This window comes from Vulpes vulpes, chromosome 5 (assembly GCF_048418805.1).
Source record: "Vulpes vulpes isolate BD-2025 chromosome 5, VulVul3, whole genome shotgun sequence".
Lineage (NCBI taxonomy): Eukaryota > Metazoa > Chordata > Mammalia > Carnivora > Canidae > Vulpes > Vulpes vulpes.
This window is the reverse complement of record NC_132784.1, coordinates 10019487-10039844: the sequence shown is the minus strand read 5'-3', so window position 1 is coordinate 10039844 and position 20358 is coordinate 10019487. Positions and strand designations below refer to the sequence as shown.

General features: G+C 36.5%; 1 protein-coding gene across 10 annotated transcripts in view; it reads left to right on the top strand.

The window, feature by feature from the left end:
- Positions 1 to 20358, top strand: part of EPB41L5 (erythrocyte membrane protein band 4.1 like 5) — a 139425-nt gene that overhangs the window by 115230 nt on the left and 3837 nt on the right. For 2 of the 10 annotated variants that reach the window (XM_072757545.1, XM_072757543.1), the window contains 6 exons: positions 1493 to 1621; positions 4799 to 4863; positions 9432 to 9522; positions 11470 to 11544; positions 17391 to 17432; positions 17796 to 17917. In XM_072757545.1, coding sequence (XP_072613646.1) covers positions 1493 to 1621; positions 4799 to 4863; positions 9432 to 9522; positions 11470 to 11544; positions 17391 to 17432; positions 17796 to 17917 — 524 coding nt within the window. Of the gene's footprint in view, positions 1 to 1492; positions 1622 to 4798; positions 4864 to 9431; positions 9523 to 11469; positions 11545 to 17390; positions 17433 to 17792; positions 17918 to 20358 lie in introns of all 10 variants that reach the window. The other 8 variants (XM_072757544.1, XM_072757542.1, XM_072757549.1 and 5 more) reach the window with 5 other exon arrangements.

The following is a 20358-nucleotide window of genomic DNA, read 5'->3' as shown; positions in this document are numbered from 1 at the left end:
TTGACATCAAATTTTACATTGGTTTCAAATGTGCAACATAGGGATTCTACAGTTACATGCATTATGAAATGCTCACCGTAAGTAGTTGTCTGTCACAGTACAAAGTTATTACAGTATTTGTGTTCACTATGCTAAGATATCCTTGTTTAAAGGTAAATAATATTCCATATATACATATACACTCGCCACATTTAATACATCATCCTTTGATGGATGTTTAAGTAGCCTAATACTTTCACTGCCTAATATTGCAGTGAACATGGGAGGGCAGATAGCTATTCAGAATAGTGATTTTGTTTCCTTTGGACATATACCCAAAAGTGGAGTTGCTGGATCATACCGTATAAACTAGCCATGATTGAAAGAGGACCTAGGGACTTCCTGCAATTAGTAGGAATCATTCTGAAGATGAGGCAGCCATAGGCATAAATAGAGTTTAGTACAAAGCAGTGATTCTCAGACTTCTTTCCATACTAAAATCACTAGGGAAACTCCTTCCTCATTCAGATGTTAGGGTCCCACCCAGAGGCAGGTGTGTGAAAATCACACTGAGAAACACCAAATAAGAATAAGCACGTTAATTAAGTCCTCCAAATCTGAAAGAATGGTGTAGTGTGTAGTGCCATACATGCCAGCTAGCCTGTTCTACAGAACAGAAGCTGTTCTAAGACTAAGAAAACGTTTAGAGTGAGTTTGTTGTTTAGACCAGCCTTAAATACCAAGCACAGTAATAATAATAATTGTTTTTGTTGTTATTCATCTTAAGTATCAGTTATAATGCAGATGATTTAAACTTACTTTTTTTTAAGTAGGCTCCATGCCCTAGACCCCAAATGTGGGGCTTGAACTCACAACCCTGAGATCAAGACCTGAGCTGAAGTCAAGAGCCAGACACTTAACCAGTTGAACCATCTAGGCACCCCTAGACTAACTTTTTAATTTGCTTTGTTCCATTTATTTCTTTTCATAATGATTTATTTAGTTTTCATTATGACCTTCACTGACTAGGTCTTTATTCTGTGCTTTATTCTATTATTTTCATAGACTGTACCTGAGAGTGACTGTTTGTGGCTATATAACATAACCCTAAACAAAATCATCTATCTGGTGACAGCACCATAATTGTAGGGATTATTATCCTGTGTATGGCCTAATCTAAAATCCAGTTAAATGACAGCAAACAGCACATGTTCTCCCTGTGTGCTTTAATTCAGGCATTTATCCTGGATCATGTAGTCATTCAGTTGCTTTAAAGACAGGAAATTGGGCTATATGATTTCTATAGATCCCTGCCAATTCATGTATCATGTTTGTGATTATTGCACCTTACTTTGAAGCCTCCTGTGGGAGGTGACTATTCTTGGAATAGAATAGGACTACTTAAGATATGTGATTTCCTGGTTGTCTGAATATGAACTTTCATTAGCCCTTTTCCTATTTCCATACAATTATAGCCCACCAGAATTGATTACAGTATATTTTTAATATCTAGGAGGAGGTGATGAAGTTGACTGAGAAATGTCTTAATAATGCCATTGAGAGCCCAGGAGTAAATGCCAGGAGAGTTCCTCCTGACTTGAAGAGTAACATTTTGAAGGCTCAAGTAGAAGCAGTGCACAAGGTAAGCTGCCTTTAATGGGGATAGTCCTGATGAAGGAAAAAGAACAAGAGACTTCAGGCTGAGAGACCTGAAAACACATAAAGTACATGAGTGTTAAAGAAGAGTGATCTACTTAGTGATTGGAGATAGAGAATATCACCCAGACATGTGCTCAAGATGCCTTCCTGAGTCTAAGTACAAGGTAGATTAACAGGCAGCCATGGGATAAAAAGTTGAGAGTGAAGACCTTGGAGGGCCTAAGAAGTTTTTGGTTTGTTTTAAAGCCACATTCCTATAGGGCATAAGAAGTTGTGTGTTTTTTTTTCTTTTTAAGTCAAATTCCTATAGAAGTGAGTCCCTAATCTTTGCCACTTTTATAGCCAGAAAATCTAATGATTTTTAGGTTCCTATCAACACTAAGTCTGTGGTTTTAGGTCTTTCTTTACCAGTCTGCTATTCCCCACCAACCATCTGCCCTCAGTTTGGCAGAGTTGTGTGTCACGAGAGAGAGAGTTGCAAGATGAAGGAGTTGGCTGTGACATTGTGAAGGATGCATTGGGAAGGGACCAGCCCCCATGAAGTTTATGGCATCCATGTTCTCAAAGTCAGTTTGTCCTTGTGCTCCCTAACTTTCATTCTTAAACTCCAGACTGAAATCAGGACAGAAGCCCATCTGACCAAATATTGTTATCAACTAGAATTTCAGAATATCCTGTTGTTGAGAAGGTACACTTTCCATATCCTGCCCCAAGGCAAAAGCCTTAAAGAGAACCTGACAAAACTTGTGGAATATTGTTCATACTTTAGTTATCTATCCTCTCCCCCTAGTATAAACATAAAGCATAATACTTGCCTATAAATATAAAATATGGGGGACCCGAGTGGCTCAGTGGTTGAGCCTCTGCCTTTGGCTCAGGTTGTGATCCTTGAAATCCTGGGATCGGGTCCCACATCAGGCTTCTTGCAGGGAGCCTGCTTCTCCCTCTGCCTATGTCTCTCATCAATAAATAAATAAAATCTTTTTTTTTTTAAAAAGGTAAATATAAAATATGACAGTGCAGACTCTGGAATCAGACATCTTGAGTTTGAATCACATTTCTAATCTACCGCATACTAGTGTTGTGACTTAGCAAGTTAGATTCTTTGAGCCTCAGTTTAATTATGTTTAAGAAAGGATATTGGTGGTACCTACCTTAAGGTAGAATATAAGGATAAGATAATAAATGTAAAAGACATGAAGCAGTGAGTGCCTGGCACATAAAGAACATCTACTTAAGTGTTGAAATCCCCCATGTTGAAGCTACATGTTGTATTAGCAATGGTAGTAATTGTCACTATCTTACATTTCATTTACACTTTTGGATTTTTCTTGACTTGAAGAAGAGAAAAATAACTTGAATAGCCCTAAAATAAAAGAGATTTTATTTTATAATTCAAAACCTTCCCATGAAGAAAATCCAGGACCAGATGCCCTCATTGTTGAATCTGTTGAACTTTTAAGGAAGAAATAACAGTTCCACACTAACTCTTTCAGAAAATAGAAGAGGAGGGAATGCTTCCCACCTCATTTAATGATACTAATATTACCCCAGTACCGAAGCCAGAAAAAGATTTCATATGAAAAGAAACTATAGGGACGCCTGGGTGGCTCAGCGGTTGAGCGTCTGCCTTTGGCTCAGGACCTGATCCCAGGATCCGGAATCGAGTCCCACATTAGTCACCCTGTGAGGAGCCTGCTTCTCCCTCTGCCTGTGTTTCTGCTTCTCTCTCTCTCTCTCTCTCTCTGTGTCTCTCATGAATAAATAAATAAAATCTTTAAAAAAAGAAAAGGAAAGAAACTATAGACCAATCCCCCTCTTATACATAGACCCAAAAATCCTTAACAAAATAGACCAAGTAGCATATACCTTAGGAAAAAAGTTGGTTTATTATTGAAAAACCTCTATAGTTCACAATATGAAAAAGTAAATTGTTTCAACTTATATGGAAAAGGCATTTCACAGAAATCAATACCCATTTGTGATAAATGCTTATGGCAAACTAGAACTAGAATGGCACTTCTTCAGCATAATGAAAGGGCATCAATGAAAAAATCTACAGGTAGCATCACACTTCATGCTGAAAAACACATTCACTAAAATGGCCAGGATTAAAAACTGACCATCCCTGTGTTGGCTATGGTGGAGCTCTGCTGTGCACACTCCTGGTAAGGATATAAAATGTTATAAACACTTGAGGAAGAGTTTGACAATGTATTAAGCATGTACTTCCCACATGACCACACAGGTCCACTCTGAGGTATTTACCCAAGGGAAATGAAAACAGGCTCACACAGTACACAAATGTTCCTAGCAGTATTATTCGAAATAGCTAAAAACTAGAAACAAGCCAAATGTCCATCAGCAGGTAAACATAAACAAATTGTGGTATATCCATTCAGTGGAATGGTACTCAGCACATAAAAAGGAATGAATTAGTGTAGCACCATGGGTGAATCTCAAAAACTTCATGCTATTCTAAAGAAATAGACTCTAAAAAGATAGGTATTGTGATTCCGTTTATATGAAATTATAGAACATACAGCTCACTGTTTACCATGTGTAAAGGTTTTTGATGGGGTTGCATTGGCCATAAGGGAACATTATAGGGTAGTGAAAATGTTGCACATGTTGACTCTGGTGTTGGTTATGCACCTGTACATATTTTTCAGAATTCATCAAACTCCTTAAAACATGTGCACTTACTGTATGTAATGATGCCTCAATAAAGTTAGAGGAAAAAAACCTCTTCAGAAAAATATTTTAGAATCTCCTCCTAATAAATTCATTGTCTTTAGGGAAAAATAAAAAGCCGAATATACCACTTAACATCTCTTTCTTCTTCTCATCATGTAAATTCCAAAAATCCTGGCATTGAATCTTTTTGGGATTCTGATATATTTACTAACACACCATGGTGTCTTAAATGAGAGCTGTCTAGTAAAGGGTGTGAATTTGTGTACTACTGAAGTGGAAGTGTAGATTATTAATTTGGGTATGGGATGGGACCGTACTAGGTGTAGTACTGATACCTTCAGAGGTATGATAACCTCTGGAACTGAAGCAAAGTGATATTTCTCTTTTTACCAGAAGTAAATTTCTTGTTACTTTTAGTATCTTCAACAAATGCTTAATTTTTTTTATGATTTCATTTTCTTAGGTTACAAGAGAAGATAGCTTACTAAGTCATAAAAACTCCAATGTTCAGGATGCTGCTGCAAACAGGTACAGGTCTGGGTTAGATGGAATTAAGTTGCTGTTCTCTTCTTAACTTGTCTTTACTCCATTACATAGCTGTTTACTACCAAGTTTTAGATTATCTGGAGATACTTCTAATTAGTCTTCCTACATTCCCATCTTTTACTGAATCAAACTGCAGAGCTAAAGCAATCTTGAAAGATATTTTTAATCTTATTCATGGTGAAAAATATATGTTATTTCTCTTAACTCTGGTGCCATTTTGTTATCGTGGTGGTCTTAGAAACTTTTTCTTACTGTGGGCTCTGCCATTATTCGAGTAAAATTCTTTGCTTTTCTCTCCAAGTCCCTTCTGCTTGTCTTTTTCTTAATGAGTATCAGGCCATTTATTCGTTTTGCTAGGCTTTGATCCCCTGCTCTTTGCCAATTTGTATTGTTGTTCATCACTGTATATCCAGTGTTTTGTGCTTAGTCAGTGCTAAACATTGTTGAATGAATGAATGCTGTTACTTTTCCCGTTATTCAAAACGTATTCAATGAGGAATTTCCTGATTAATCATATTCAGTTCTAGATATTGTAGTCAAAATAGCCCTTAAGCATATAGCATGCTTTGTATATATGACTTTATAGTTAGTATTCAACAAATACACTAATTGGTGATCAGGATAAAACTGGAATTTTAATTAATTTCAGTAAATCAGTTGGCCCACAACATTTTAAATACTGTCATTATTAGAGCCTTTTAGAACTTGATAATTTTTTTTTTTTTTTTTTTTTTTTTTTTTTTGCCAGTTTGAGGATAATGGGGTTAGGACTGCCAAGTGTCATCGAACTCTTAAAGATGGAAAGAGCCTAAACTCCTTTTTTTTTTTTTTTTAAAGACTTTATTTATTCGTGAGAGACACACACAGAGAGAGAGAGAGGCAGAGACACAGGCAGAGGGAGAAGCAGGCTCCATGCAAGGAGCCCGATGCGGGATTCGATCCCCGGTCCCCAGGATCACACCCTGGGCTACAGGCGGCGCTAAACCGCTACACCACTGGGGCTGCCCAAGAACCTAAACTCTTAAAGCTGGAAAGAACCTAGAGTGTACTCCAACTTCTAGATTTGCTTTTCTAAATGGCTAATGATATTTTAAATGATCTATTTTCCTCCTACGATTTGAAATGTATTAAAATATCCTTGTTTAAACATTTTAAAAAAAGATTTTATGTATTCATTCATGAGAGACAGAAAGAGAGAGAGAGAGAGGCAGGCAGAGACACAGGCAGAGGGAGAAGCAGGCTCCATGCAGGGAGCCCAACATGGGATTCGATCCAGAGAGAGAGAGAGAGAGAGAGAGAGGCAGAGACACAGGCAGAGGCAGAGGGAGAAGCAGGATCCATGCAGGGAGCCCGACACAGGACTCGATCCCGGGACTCCAGGATCACGCCCTGAGCCAAAGGCAGGCGCTAAACCCCTGAGCCACCCAGGGATCCCCTAAATTCTTGTTTAATCTTGGGTCTATTTCTGGACCTTTCCTTTTCTGTTAATCTTTTATGTTATCTGTTTTGTCCCCATGCCATACAACAACCCCCCCGCACACACACTTTTTAAAAGATTTTATTTATTTGAGAGAGAGCGAGAGCATGAACAGGGGGAGGAGCAAAGGAGAGGGAGAAGAAGATTTCTTGCTAGGCAGGAAGCCCAATGTGGGGCTGGATCCCAGGACCCCAGGATCATGACCCGAGCTGAAGGCTACCACTTAACTGAGCCACCCAGGCACCCCTACCCCCTTTTAAAAAAAGGAAATATTTCAAGCATAGACAAAACTGGAGATTATATATTGTCTGTGTACCAAATATTAAGCTTTGTAACATTTTTACATTTTGCTGTAGTAGATTTAGACCATTTTTCCTTTATCTTTTTTTATTGAGTTGTAATTCCCATACCATACTGTTTTCCCTTTATAAATATACAGTTCAGTGCTTTTTAGTACACTGACGAGATTTTGCACCATTACCACTAATTCCATAACATTTATATCACTTCTAAAAGAAGCACCACACCCATTGCAGTCTCTCCACATACTGCATTTGCCTACTCTGATCAATTCATATAAATGGAATCACATAATATATGGCCTTTTGTATCTGGCTTCTTTCATTTAACATAATATTTTCAAGGTTGATCTACATTGTATCATGCATTGGTACTTCACTCCTCTTTAGGGCCAAATAATATTCCATTGTATTAGATATACCAATTTTGTTTATCCATATATCAATTGATGGACGTTTGTGTGTTCCCACTTTTTGACTATTATGTTATGAATATTCATATATAAGAATTTTTGTAGACATGCTTTTAATTCTCTATATACCCAGGAGGGTTACTCCTGAGTCAGTCAATGTAGTAACTCTGTTTACCTTTTTGAAGAACTGTAAAACTGTCTTCCATAAACAGCTACATTTTCAATTCCCCCCAGTAATGTATGTGGGTACCAGTTTCGCCACATCCTTTCCAGTGCTCATTATTCTCCATCTTTAAAACTACAGCAAGGGGATCCCTGGGTGGCTCAGCAGTTTGGCGCCTGCCTTTGGCCCAGGGCGTGATCATGGAGTCCCGGAATTGAATCCTGCGTCGGGCTCCCAGCGTAGAGCCTGCTTCTCCCTCTGCCTGTGTCTCTGCCTCTCTCTCTCTCTCTCTGTCTATCATAAATAAATCTTTAAAAAAATATTTAAAAAATAAATAAATAAAACTACAGCCATCTTAGAGAGTATGAAGCGTATCTCATTTTGGTTTTGATTTTCATTTACCTGAGGACTAATGTTGAGTATCTTTTCTAGCTTGGAGAAATGGCTATTCAGATCATTTATTTTTGTAGTAACAGCTTTACTGAGATAAAATTTAAATACTGTGCAGTTCACCTGTTAAAGTATATAATTCACTGGTTTTTGTTCTGACATACCTGAATTTTATAAAATTATCCATGCTTCCTTCATTTTAACTACCAATACATAAGTCAGGCACAGTTCATTCATTGTTTTATTAATGAGCCGGTGTTTGTTCCAAATTAACATTGTACTTGTTCTTACTTACACATGTTGTGAGGATTTTTTAGGGTGTATACCTGAGTGAAATTGCTGGGTCATGACACATGCTGAGCAGAATGGCTGCAGAAGCTTTTCATCTCCTTTCTGTGTTTTGCAGCAGTGTAAACTCTACTAATTTTTTCTTGAAGGGCGGGAGAATTCATTATAAGACATATTTCATTCCTTTTAATGTGCACTTTGGCTTCTATTGAGTCCTTTCCTCTGAGCTGTTGCTTCTTCCTGAAGCACAAAGTTATTTTTTCTCTCTTTTCCATTTTACTGCTTATTGTTGAGGAAAAATGTTTACTGCATTTTCATTGCTAAGAATAGGTTAAAAAATTTTTTTTTGTTAGTGTTCAAGCTGGCTTTACATTCTGAAGACCTATATATGTCTTTTTTTCAGTTCTGGAAAATCATAAACCATTATCTTTTTGAATGTTGAGTATCAGTTGAAACAGCTCGAAGACTTCTCTATCATAAGTATTCCTTTTTAAAAGAAATTTATTTATTTGGCAGAGAGAGAAAGCCAGCACAAGCAGGGGGAGCTACAGAGGGAGAGGGAGAAGCAGGCTCCCCACTGAGGAGTTGCTGGATACGGGGCTCGATCTCAGAAACCTAAGATCATGACCCAAGCTAAAGGCAGATGATTTAATCAACGGAGCCACCCAGGCACCCCATAATTATTCCTTCTTGTTTTTCATCTGTCATTTTTTGCCCCATTGTTTGGATGAAACAGTCCGAGCTTCCACTTCACTAATTACGTCTGACTTTTCCAATCTAGGATTTATTTCTTTTTTTTTTTTTTTTTTCATTCTTCTTGTAGACTTCAGGACCTGCTCCTGTTTACACACTTTTTAGCAATATTAAGGAGGACTGGGATTTCCTCCTGCATATGTTATCTTGGTGGATGATAGTCTTTTGGCTCTAGATTTCCCTCCCTTTCCTTCCTTGTGTTGAAGCCTCTCTTATCTGATTCCTGCTGCCAGGCCTAGTAACAGATTATCTGGCATCCTCTCACCAGACTAGTCCTCTTGTAACATCTGGAGCACTTGAGGTGTTTCTGCCTTCTCCAGCATGGGGCTTCTCTCTGTGGTTTTCTGACTATTCTCTCATATCTCAGATATTCTGGTTAGTTTCTAATTCACTGAGTTTTCTCATTCATGTATTTAACAACAGCTTTTAAAAATCATTCAGTTGATCTACCCTTTTTGTGTATCTTTTTTTTTTAAGATAAATCTTTTCTGAACTTCAGTGAGATTATAGGAGGGAAGCAAGTAGTCTACCATTTTGATCCATCTGTGAATGAGTCCATTGTGGATATGAAGACTGTTAAACAGTGGGTGGAGGAGGGTCTCACAAAGGCATATAAATGCAACACTGCTGGCATGCTCCTCACAAATTGTTATTTCTTCTTCCTTTATGTGAATTCTTCTTCTTTCTGAAGTTCTTTCTTCAAATATGCTCCCTATGCTTGTATAGGTGCTCCATGATGTGAATTTGAATTTATCTTTTTCTTCCAGTGATATATTAAATGAGAATAATGTGCCTTTCCCTGAAGATTCTCTTGCTCTGATGCATACCACACCTGCAACAAATGGTTCTGTTCTTAAGGTAACAACACTTAATTTTGAAAGTTTCTCCAAAGACCATACTGGGTTGAGTCCTGTGGTATAATCACAGACATCTGATGATTTCTGACTGACACCAGAACTTAAGCTGTGAGAAAAGCATTGAGCCTCAGTTTTCTAGAGAGAATCCTATTGTCAAATCTCTCATGAGATTTGGGCTCATGATTTGGGCTACTTCTTCAGTTTTTCTGTCATTGGTCTTTTTGTTTTAGCTAGTCTTTGTATTTTGTTTTTTTGATGCTGGCTATGCCTCCCTAGTGTCTCAAAACAGACAGCACATAGTAGGCACTAAATATTGATTGCTTGAAATACCAGCACCCTGTCATTGTGTTACAGTATAACCAGCTCGTCATCGCAGTCCCTGCTTTTCTGTACCTTGTCACACCTTTACCAGTCCAGAAATCATAGAAACCCAGTACATTGCTCATTGATTGTTTTAATTTACAAGTTAAATGAAAAATTATCCTTGCAAATGAACATTTACCATTTTGCTCTTTACATAAATGCATTTATTGTAGAAATTTGCCAAATATTTCATAAAAAGAAAAAGTTAGGAATCACCTGTATTCCCGCTATTGAAAGATCATGTATAATTAAGATTTGGTGTATAATTTTTCAGACTTTTGGGTTTAAAAAAAATCCAACCTAAAATATCTCCAGTCAGGAGTTTCCTTTCTGCTAATTAAAATTCTAAAAAGAGATATTGACGATCGTTGATCATTAAAAATTAAGTGAAACCGAGATTTTTTTGGAACAGAGGTCATTTAATTCAGAGATTTATTGCATATTATAATATGTACTGGACACCATGGTAGTTTCAAAAATTCAAAAGTTAAACATAGCCTCTTTTTTAAAACTGCTTACATTCCACTGGGAGAGAGAATTTTAATACCTGTGGTAGTGATACATACACAGTTTGGGGGCCCTCAGGCCACAAGAGTGGGAGACGGTGGCGTGAGAGGAGGAGATGTGAGCAGTGAGGGAACAATTTTTTCCTACATGTGATTACATTAAGTTGAATCACATTAAGTTGAATGTTGAGACATAAATAGGAGAATGACCACAGCCTTAAGCCAGATAGATGGAAATAGGATTGTATAAATGAAGGGCCTTTTTTATTATGTGGACTACATCCTAGAAACTTATTTTATTTCCAGACCAGAGTTTTCTATTTTATTCTCTTTGAATTTTTCTGCCTACTTACTTTCTCTATCTCTTTCTGTCTTTTTCTCTCTCTTTCTCTGTAGTATAGAGCTCCATCATTCATTAGGTGATTCAAATACTAATTAAAAAGTATGAACATTTATGGGGAAGTTCATACTGTACTCTCTTTCAAACAGTGAAGTACCAGTACATCTGGATAAAGAAGTCTTTGGAATTTAGGCATCATCTTTACTCACTCTCTCCCGTCCTGAACCTTTTATCTCTTTCTTTTAGTCTAAGAGCTAAGAGCCAAAAAAATTTTAACCCTATGCAAGTTTTGTCTCCCCAAAAAGAGTAGCTTAATGAAAATTCACGTAACATTTTATTTTTTTTAAGGTTTTATTTATTTGAGAGAGAGAGAGCATGAGTAGGGCAAAGAGGCAGAGGGAGAAGTAGACTCCCCAATGAGCAAGAAGGCCAGTGCAGGGCTTGATTCCAGAACTGGGAAATCATGACCTGAGCCAAAGGTAGGTGCTTAACCAACTGAGCCACCCAGATGCTCCCACATTAAAACTTTATAGCTTTTTCAACTTTTTCAACTTCTGATTCTAATCTAGGTTCCCCTCCAAGCAAAATGGAATCAATATAATAACCATGATTTCTGAGTGTCCCTATTTGTTTGTCCACCAAACAAAGGCTGGGTCAGAATTGTAAGTTGAGAGGATATGGAAAAGATGTAGTTTGATGATTAGTCATTCAACAGCTATATATATTTTATTGTTCATAGGATGCTACAGATGAATTGGATGCATTACTTTTATCTCTAACTGAGAATCTGATGGACCACACAGTCACACCTCAGGTAAGTATGTTTTGAACAGCAAGGTGGAAAGGAATTTCTGTTTTGAAAAAACATTGTGCTACATTCCAATTTTTGCCATTTTAACCATGTAGTTAAACTGTTCATTTAATAAGAGATTGTATCTCAGCAACCACTTAGCTTACCTTTCTACTAAAATTTCACCAGTTTAAATTTATGTGTCACTGTACAGTAACCACATTTTACTACATGCCTATTTGTAATCTCAACACCATATTAAATAACATGAGAGGAAATATGTAGGGATAAACATAAAGAGTTAAAACAGTAAGGACATACAACATACGAATGGTTAGCATTGAACATATCAATCTTTATTGCAGTATAGGAGATACTGTGTTGGGTACTATGATCAAATTATAATACAAAAAAGAAACAATTCTTTCCCTCCAAGACTTACTATGTAGTTGAGATGAAAGGTATGCAAATAACTCATTCAGTATGTTATGAGTAATATGATAAGAATTGCTATGGGAACTAGATGTCATTCTGAAGGCTTAGAAGTACAGATGGTCCTTTTCTCTGGAGCTGGATGTTTGCTTAGATCCTTAGTTCTTACATTTGGGTGTGTATCAGAATCCCCTGGAGGGTGTATTAAAACATAAATTGCAGGGCTCCACCCTCAGAGTTTCTGATTTGGTGTGTGGGGATTAGGACCTGCAAAGTCACATTTCTAGCATGTTCCAGGTAATGCAGATGTGGTCTGGGAACCACCCTTTGGGAACCACCAGCTTAGATCAATAAACAGAGACTCTATCAAAGAATAAGAATTAATCACAAGTCTAGAGAAGTGAGCAAGCAGAAGACAAAGGGATAATGTCAGTGCTGAGCCATGATGATCCTTTATGAGAACAAAGAAGTAACTTGAAAGATTAATGCAAGATGGCCTAAAGCCAGAGCAGGACTCCCTGGGGCCGAGCTCAGGATCGTGTTCTGTGTGCTCTCTCACAAGTGGATTCGGTGATGAAAATCAAATTTATTAAACAACTTTATGTCACTGATGTTTTCCCTTCCCTGCAAATTTAGAATGCTTTTTTTGTTTTAAATCAAAATTTAGAATTTCATGCATTTTAGAGTCTACATATGGGCTCCCTGTTCTGTTACACTGACAGATTTCTCTGTTATTAGAACTGTAACACTCTTCTAAGAACTTTAGCTTTTTAATTGATTTTGATCCAGAATATGGCCAGACAAGCATCATTATGTAGCTGTTTTGTTACTCTACTGGTGAATTGTTTCAGAAGATTTTTAGAATGACTTTTTCTAGTTCCACCCCTCCAAATTCCTTTGGATTTTTATTCGTAAATACATTAAATTCATAAGTAAATTAACTGATATATTTATGATAATTTGTGTTCTTAGCTAAGAATATAATATTTTTCTCACTCAAGACTTCTTGTATCTCTTATTAAACTTTGTCATTATAGTTCCCCCAACATATGTTCTGTCCTTTCTATTTTTATTATTTTCAGATCCTTCCTGAAATGAAAACATTGCTATTGTTAATGAGATCTTTTTTTTCTGTTATATTCTAAACTGGCTTTAAGAAGGCTATTGTATTCTGAAAAAAATTCAACAAACCTTTCATCAATTAAAACAGTACAGCTGGGATCCCTGGGTGGCTCAGCGGTTTGGCGCCTGCCTTTGGCCCAGGGCGCAATCTCCGAGTCTTGGGATCGAGTCCCGCGTCGGGCTCCTGGCATGGAGACTGCTTCTCCCTCTGCCTGTGTCTCTGCCTCTCTCTCTCTCTCTCTATGTCTATCATGAATAAATATATAAAATCTTAAAAAAAAATAAAACAGTAAAGCTGTAAAAAATTTTATATTTAAATAAAGTATGCATTTTCTTGAGGGAAGGACTTTTATTATCATATTTTTATGTTTATCTCCATTACAGTTACCATTCTGAAGAAGTGTCCAAATGATAAAGTTCCATCTTCCCTGAGAGGAACAAAGAGAGAACCTAAAATCTGTAGCAGAAATATATATTACTAAGGCTAGGAAGAAGTTGTGGAAAGCACTAAGATTCCTATCAGTTTGGGAATTGGTAAATATGTAAAATAAACTTGTGACAAGAAGATATCTCTAAGACCAATAGGATAGTATCCATTTTTTTTTTTAAGTCAGATGCTCAAATTAATTACACCTCATAGTCCATGGCAGACTATCTTCCTAGGTCCATGCAAGGCTTCTCTTTTGCTTATCTTATTTTCCTTTATCCTCCATTCCTCACTTCCATTTTCCATTTTCGCTAAGGTACTCATTCTAAAGTATTTGCTATATGTCCTTCCAGGCACCTTTCACATATTTATTTAGATAAACATCTGTGAAAAACAGTATGAAGTTTCCTCAAAAAATTAAAAATGGAATTACTATCTGATCCAGTAATTCCATTAAAGAAAACGAAAACACTAATTCAAAAAGACCTATGCATCCCTATGTTTATTGCAGCATTATTCATAATAGCAAAGAAATGGAAGGAACTCAAATATCAATTGATAGATGAATGGATAAAGAAAATGTGGGCTGTTTGTGTGTAATGGAATTAATATTAATATTAATTAGCTATAAAAAAGAATGAGATCTTCCCATTTGCAATAACATGGATGGAGCTAGAGGGTATAATGTTAAATGAAATAACGCAGACAGAAAAAGACAAATACAAAAAAAAAAAAAAAAAAAAAAAAGAAAAAGACAAATACCATGATTTCTCTCATGTGGAATTTAAGAAACAAAAAAGAACAAGGGAAATAAAGAGACAAACAATAAAACAGACCTAAATACAGAGAACAAACTGGTGATCACCAGAGGGGAGTTGGGTGGGTGGATTGATGAAATAAATGAAGAGGGTAAGGAGTATACTTATCATGATGCACACCTGAGAAACATAGAATTGTTGACTCGTACAATTGAAACTAATATAACGTCGAAAAAAAGTCTTCATATTTCTTTTACGGTAGAGAGTTGGTTAGATACCCACAAATGGGATTGCTGGGTTGCATGCTTATATGAATACTAGGTATTGCTCACTGCCTCCAGAATGGTTTTCACAGTTTATAAGTCCTATGAGCAGTTTCTCCTTAACCTGCGCTTTATCTGACTTTCTAATATTTTTTTGTCTTTGTGGGTTTGTCTCATTGTTTCAGTTCACATGAGTTAAATGGTATTATTTCTTCCATTATTTTAATGCTGCCTTAGGTTTCCTCTTTGGTTGAGTCACCTGTATGTATCTTTTACTCATTTTTCTATCAGGTTTCCTGCCTTTTTTCTTGATTTCAGGAATTCCTTGTATAGTCTAGATACAAATTCCATGTCAGTCTTAGGTATTAAAAATACTTTCTGCTATTCTGTATTTTAGCACATCTGAGGCATTTTTATGACTGTCATTTGTGACAAGTAGCAAGGACATTGAGACAACCTATGTCTGTCACTGTGGAGGTGGATGAGTAAAACAGGTGTATATCTTTCACTGAACAGAAACCTATTCTGATGTCATGCATTCTTCATTTTTTCTTGTTGTAGTTGGGGTTTAGGGTTTGAAAAAATCCTTCCTCATCTGCCATCCCATCTCCTGAGGTCATAAGAGATACTGTTTTCTGTTGATTTCTATTAGCTTTAATTTTATTTTACCTGTAACCTTTAGATTTTAACAAATTTGAACAGTTTGAGGTTTGGGGGGGGGGATGTCAGTTGTGGTTTTAATATAACTCAAATTTGTATTTATCCATAAAAAGAGCCAATTTTACCAATATTCTAAAGAACTCATCCTTTCCCAGTTGATGTGTTACTAATCTTTCTGTTGTGTTCCAGTGGTGGGCTCTCTCTTTTTCTGCTGTCTGCTATTGTGTTTATTACCTTGGCTTTGTACTGATACCTAGTATATTCTTACTTAAAATTTCAGCATGTCAGGTTTCCCCCAAAATTCTGCTGGCAGTTTAATGGAGTTTATATTAAATTTGTAGATTATTTTGGAGAAAATTAGCATTTTTATGATATTTAATTTTCATGAATATGATACATGTTTCTATTTTTTCTCATCTAAATGTTCTCTGTAAGTCTTAGATTGTTAGGCTAAATCCTAAATACTTTATAGTTTTGTTATAGTTTTGTTGATATCATGAATGGTATTTAATTTTTTACTGTTGAACTCATAAGTTGATTTTGTGTCTAGCATACTTGCTGAATTCTTTCATTAATTAATCTGCTGATTCTCTTTAATATTCTGTCAATTTCTAGAGTGTGTTTTATATCTGTCTACAATTGATTAATTCAGTTCTCATCTATTGCTAAATCTGTCATTTTGTATATTTTGAAGATATGCTGTGAGATGCATATATATTAATGGTAATTATACTTTCTCTAACTCCTTTGAGTACTTTAAAGTATCCGTCCTTACCTCTTTTTTCTCTCTTAATTTCCCTTTTGGCTCCTATAAAATTGACACCTTAACTTTCTTTTAAGTTTATATTGCCTGGTATATAATTTCCTGTCCTTTTATTTCCAGCCTTTTTGTATCTGTGGGCTATAAGTGGACCTTTTGTGAACAATAGTTTGCTGGATCTTGTTTTTTAAATCTTCTTTGAGGATCTCCTCTGATGGAGTTTAATCCATTTATATTTACTCTAATTATGGTTATTATAGGACTTATTTCTGCCAAAACATTTTTTATTTACCTTTACCGCATATTCTTTCTCTCTCTCTCTGTCTCGTATTTCCTATGGTAAAAGTGCATTTTCTTAATATTGGTGGGAAAGTTATGTTGTATTTTTATTCTTCTGGTGCTTTCCTAACTTATTAATGAGACATGGACTTATGTAAATTTTTTCTTATCAGAATCTGAAACCATGAGTCTAAGGACAGACTAGTCTAAGTTTCTATAAAATAGGAGTTCTTTAGCGTATAATTCTATACATAGAAGTAAAATCTAGAAAATTAAACATTAAAAAGAATGTAACAAAGCCCCTATGTATCAGGAACAATGTGAGTGTTTTTATATGCATGCATGAAATTAGAGAATGACCTAAACAGATTTTTTTTTTCCTCTGTACTTTCTTTGTGCTGTTCATTTGGATTAGTCACAGTCCACTTTCAATATGCTACCAAGAAGGCTAAAATGTTAAACTGGATGCTGGGGTTGGAAGGTAGAGGAGTCCTATTATTAATGAACTGAAAATAGTAGGAGCATTCTTTTTTTTTTTTTTTTTAATTTTTTTATTTTTTTTATTTATTTTATGATAGTCACAGAGAGAGAAAGAGAGAGAGGCAGAGACATAGAGGGAGAAGCAGGCTCCATGCACCCGGAGCCCGATGTGGGATTCGATCCCGGGTCTCCAGGATCGTGCCCTGGGCCAAAGGCAGGCGCCAAACCGCTGCGCCACCCAGGGATCCCTAGTAGGAGCATTCTTAGACTAGAACATTTTTAAATTAAAGAGATTCTCGGGATCTCTGGGTGGCTCAGTGGTTTAGCACCTGCCTTCGTCCCAGGGCCTGATCCTGGAGTCCTGAGATTGAGTCCCACATCAGGCTCCCTGGATGGAGCCTGCTTCTCCCTCTGCCTGTGTATCTGCCTCTCTGTCTGTGTCTCTCATGAATAAATAAATAAAATCTTAAAAAAAAAAAAGATTCTCAGAATTATAGTTTCTTAAGTGGTGAGTATGGCATCTGTGTTGTAGAAACGGATCTTGGATTCAAAGTGTATGTCAGCGCAGGGGGAGCCATTGAAGACTGTCTCCCTCTATGATGCATTCCATAGTAGAAGAAAACATTATGAGAATGGTTATGAAAAGAAGTCTTCCCTAAAAGTAAACACATATATAAAATTTATTTTAGGTATCTTCAACATCCGTGATCACACCACGGTGGATTGTACCAGTAAGTTAATGATATTTACAATTTTTATTTTGGTTACCCTTTCAGAGTAAGGCCTAAAGGATTACCAGGCTCTTGTTTTTCCTTAAAAATGTGAGGGCATTCTCAAAGCCTTGTTATCTGAACTTAATGTCTTCAAACTAGTGATTTACCTTTCCTGTTTGTAAAGGCTTAAGGATGCTGACAAAAACAAAACTAAAAACCTGAGGTGAAGTATGGTGAAAAACAAACCAAAATAGCCATGATCATCAAAATCCTCTTACTTACTACCGTAATCATTAGGGAAGATGACTTGGAGCTGAACTGCTGATGCTCAGGCCTATGTTATCACTTCTGTTCAGACATGGTATTTGTCTCCCTCAGCAGAGTGGTGTCCTTTCCAATGGACTGGAAGGACTGTGCTTGGCAGAGAAGGAAGAACATGGTAACAGAGAAGTAGTCTCGCTGATTTCTCCCCCAGGACCATTCTTGGTGGATGCTGTGACCAGGTGAGGAAATTCTTTCTCCATTGCAGTTCTAAGGCATCTGTTCAGAAGAAAATATACTTACAGCAGTAATGTCAGTTCTTCTTTAACTGAATTTAACTGAAACTGGATAAATTTTTTCTCTATTATTTAGAATAGTGTTTTTTTGTTTTCCTGTCAGTAACAATTTTCTACAAAATTATAAAGTAGCCCTTTTTTTAAATCAAGTCTTCATAAATGTTAACTTTTTAACAGGCTTATCTTTAAAATTTTTATTCGTTTTAAAATTCATTTATGCCTTTCCCATGCTTTTATGCCTTTCCTTTCATGCTTTATGTCATGTTGTCCATCCATAATAAGGTGAAGAATCATAGATAAGAGTGAAGTAGGAGATTCCCAAGATGAGGGCTCTGAGACACCTTTTACCAACACCTGTTACGAGTTCATTTCAACATATTGCTTGCCACAAACAGAAGCTGGACTAAAAAACTCAAAAGACCTTTTGTTTGGCATGTAGTTCTTCAACTCTTCATTGTTAGGACCAAAACTGGGCCTGTTTTACAAAAGATGTACAGTTGCCTTCATTATCACCTCAGACTTCTTCCTGGTGATGTCTGTTTCTCACATCTTCCTGGTGTTGAGAGTATAGGTCAGTTGAAGTAGATGCTTTCCTAGTTAGAGAAGAAATTTCCTAATTAGTTGGAAAAGTTATTAAAGCCGATTAACTCAAAAGAAACTGATAGTTTCATTTTAAAGTTCCCATCTCCACAGTCTTCAAAGTAATATAATCACTTAGCAAACGTTTATTGAATGTCCGTAATGTACCAAGCATTGATTTTACTGGTTTGGCAGCACTGAAGATAGTAGTGAACAAAACAGGCGTGGGACTTGCCATAGAGAACTCACATGTAGTTGTCAAGTAGCACCATGTAGGTTATTTTTCTAACCATCTATATTCCTAGTAATTGACACTGTAAAAAAAGAAATTATGTGCAGAGGACCAGGTGATAATGCTTTGTAATTGAGTTTACACAATGCTTTGAAATTGAGTTCTTAGGACTTGTAAATTAAAAATTATTGATGAAAGAAGAGATCATCTACATTCCTTCCCGAAACAAAATAGTCATAGAGGAATTAATGAGATCAAAGAGGACAGGTAGTGTACCTGAAATTAATAAAATGTTAAATGTCAATCATACCTCAAAATAAAACAAAAAAAAAACAATAAAATGATCAGTGGAACAGAATAGGGTCTAGAAACAAACTCACACAAATATAGCTACTTGATTTGTGAAGAAAAGGATGATGGAGTGCTTGTGAATAGATAGCCTTTCAGTAAATCAGCTGAACAAAAAAATTTTTTTAAGATTATTTATTTATTTATTCATGAGAGAGACACAGAGAGAGGCAGAGACACAAGGAGAGGGAGAAGCAAGCTCCATGCAGGGAGCCTGACGTGGGACCCGATCCCGGGTCTCCAGGATCAGGCCCTGGGCTGAATGTGGCGCTAAACCGCTGAGCCACCTGTGCTCCCCATCAGCTAAACAAATTAAATAAATATCCATGTGGGAAAAGATTAATCTTGACCTAACCTCGGACCATACACAAAAATCCATTCTAGATGGGTTGGAGATCTAAATGTGAAACTTCAAATAACAAAGCTTTTAGAAGAAAATATAAGCAAATATCCTGGAGATCAGGAAAGATTTTTTTAAACAGGTCACAAAAAGCTTCCATCACAGTTATATATATATATATATATATATATATATATATATATATATATATATATATAAAACTTGGCTTCTGTCAAGAACTTCTGTTCATCAAAAGAAATAATCTCAAGATCTCAAGAAAGGAACCCAGAGAGTGAGAGAAAATACTTGCACTTCTTCCCTCTCTCTCTTTCTTTGATAACGGACTCATATCTAGAATATATAAAGAGCTCTTATAAATCTGTAAGAAAAAGACAGCTAAATAGAAAAATTGGTAAGACTCGAAAAGGCAGGGGTGGCACCTGGGTTGCTCAATGGTTGAGTGTCTGCCTTTGGCTCAGGTCATGATCCTGGGGTCCTGGAATCAAGTCCCACATCAGGTTCCCCGCGAGGAGCCTGCTTCTCCCTCTGCCTATGTTTCTGTCTCTCTCTCTGCATCTCTCATGAATAAATAAATAAAATCTTAAAAAAACAACAACAACGTGGAAAGGCAGTTCACAAGAAGACATCCAGATGGTCCGTAAGCATATGAAACAATGTGCAACTTAACTAGTCATTGAGGAATACAAATTCAAACCACCATGTGGTGACCACTGTATACTCCCAGAATGGCTGAAGTGGAAAAGACACATAGTATCAATTGTTGGTAAAGATATGGGGCAACTGGAACTCTATAAATTGGAATAACCATGCTGGAAATAGGTTTGGCAGTATCTCCTAAAGTTGAACATACCCAGTGACTCCGTGATT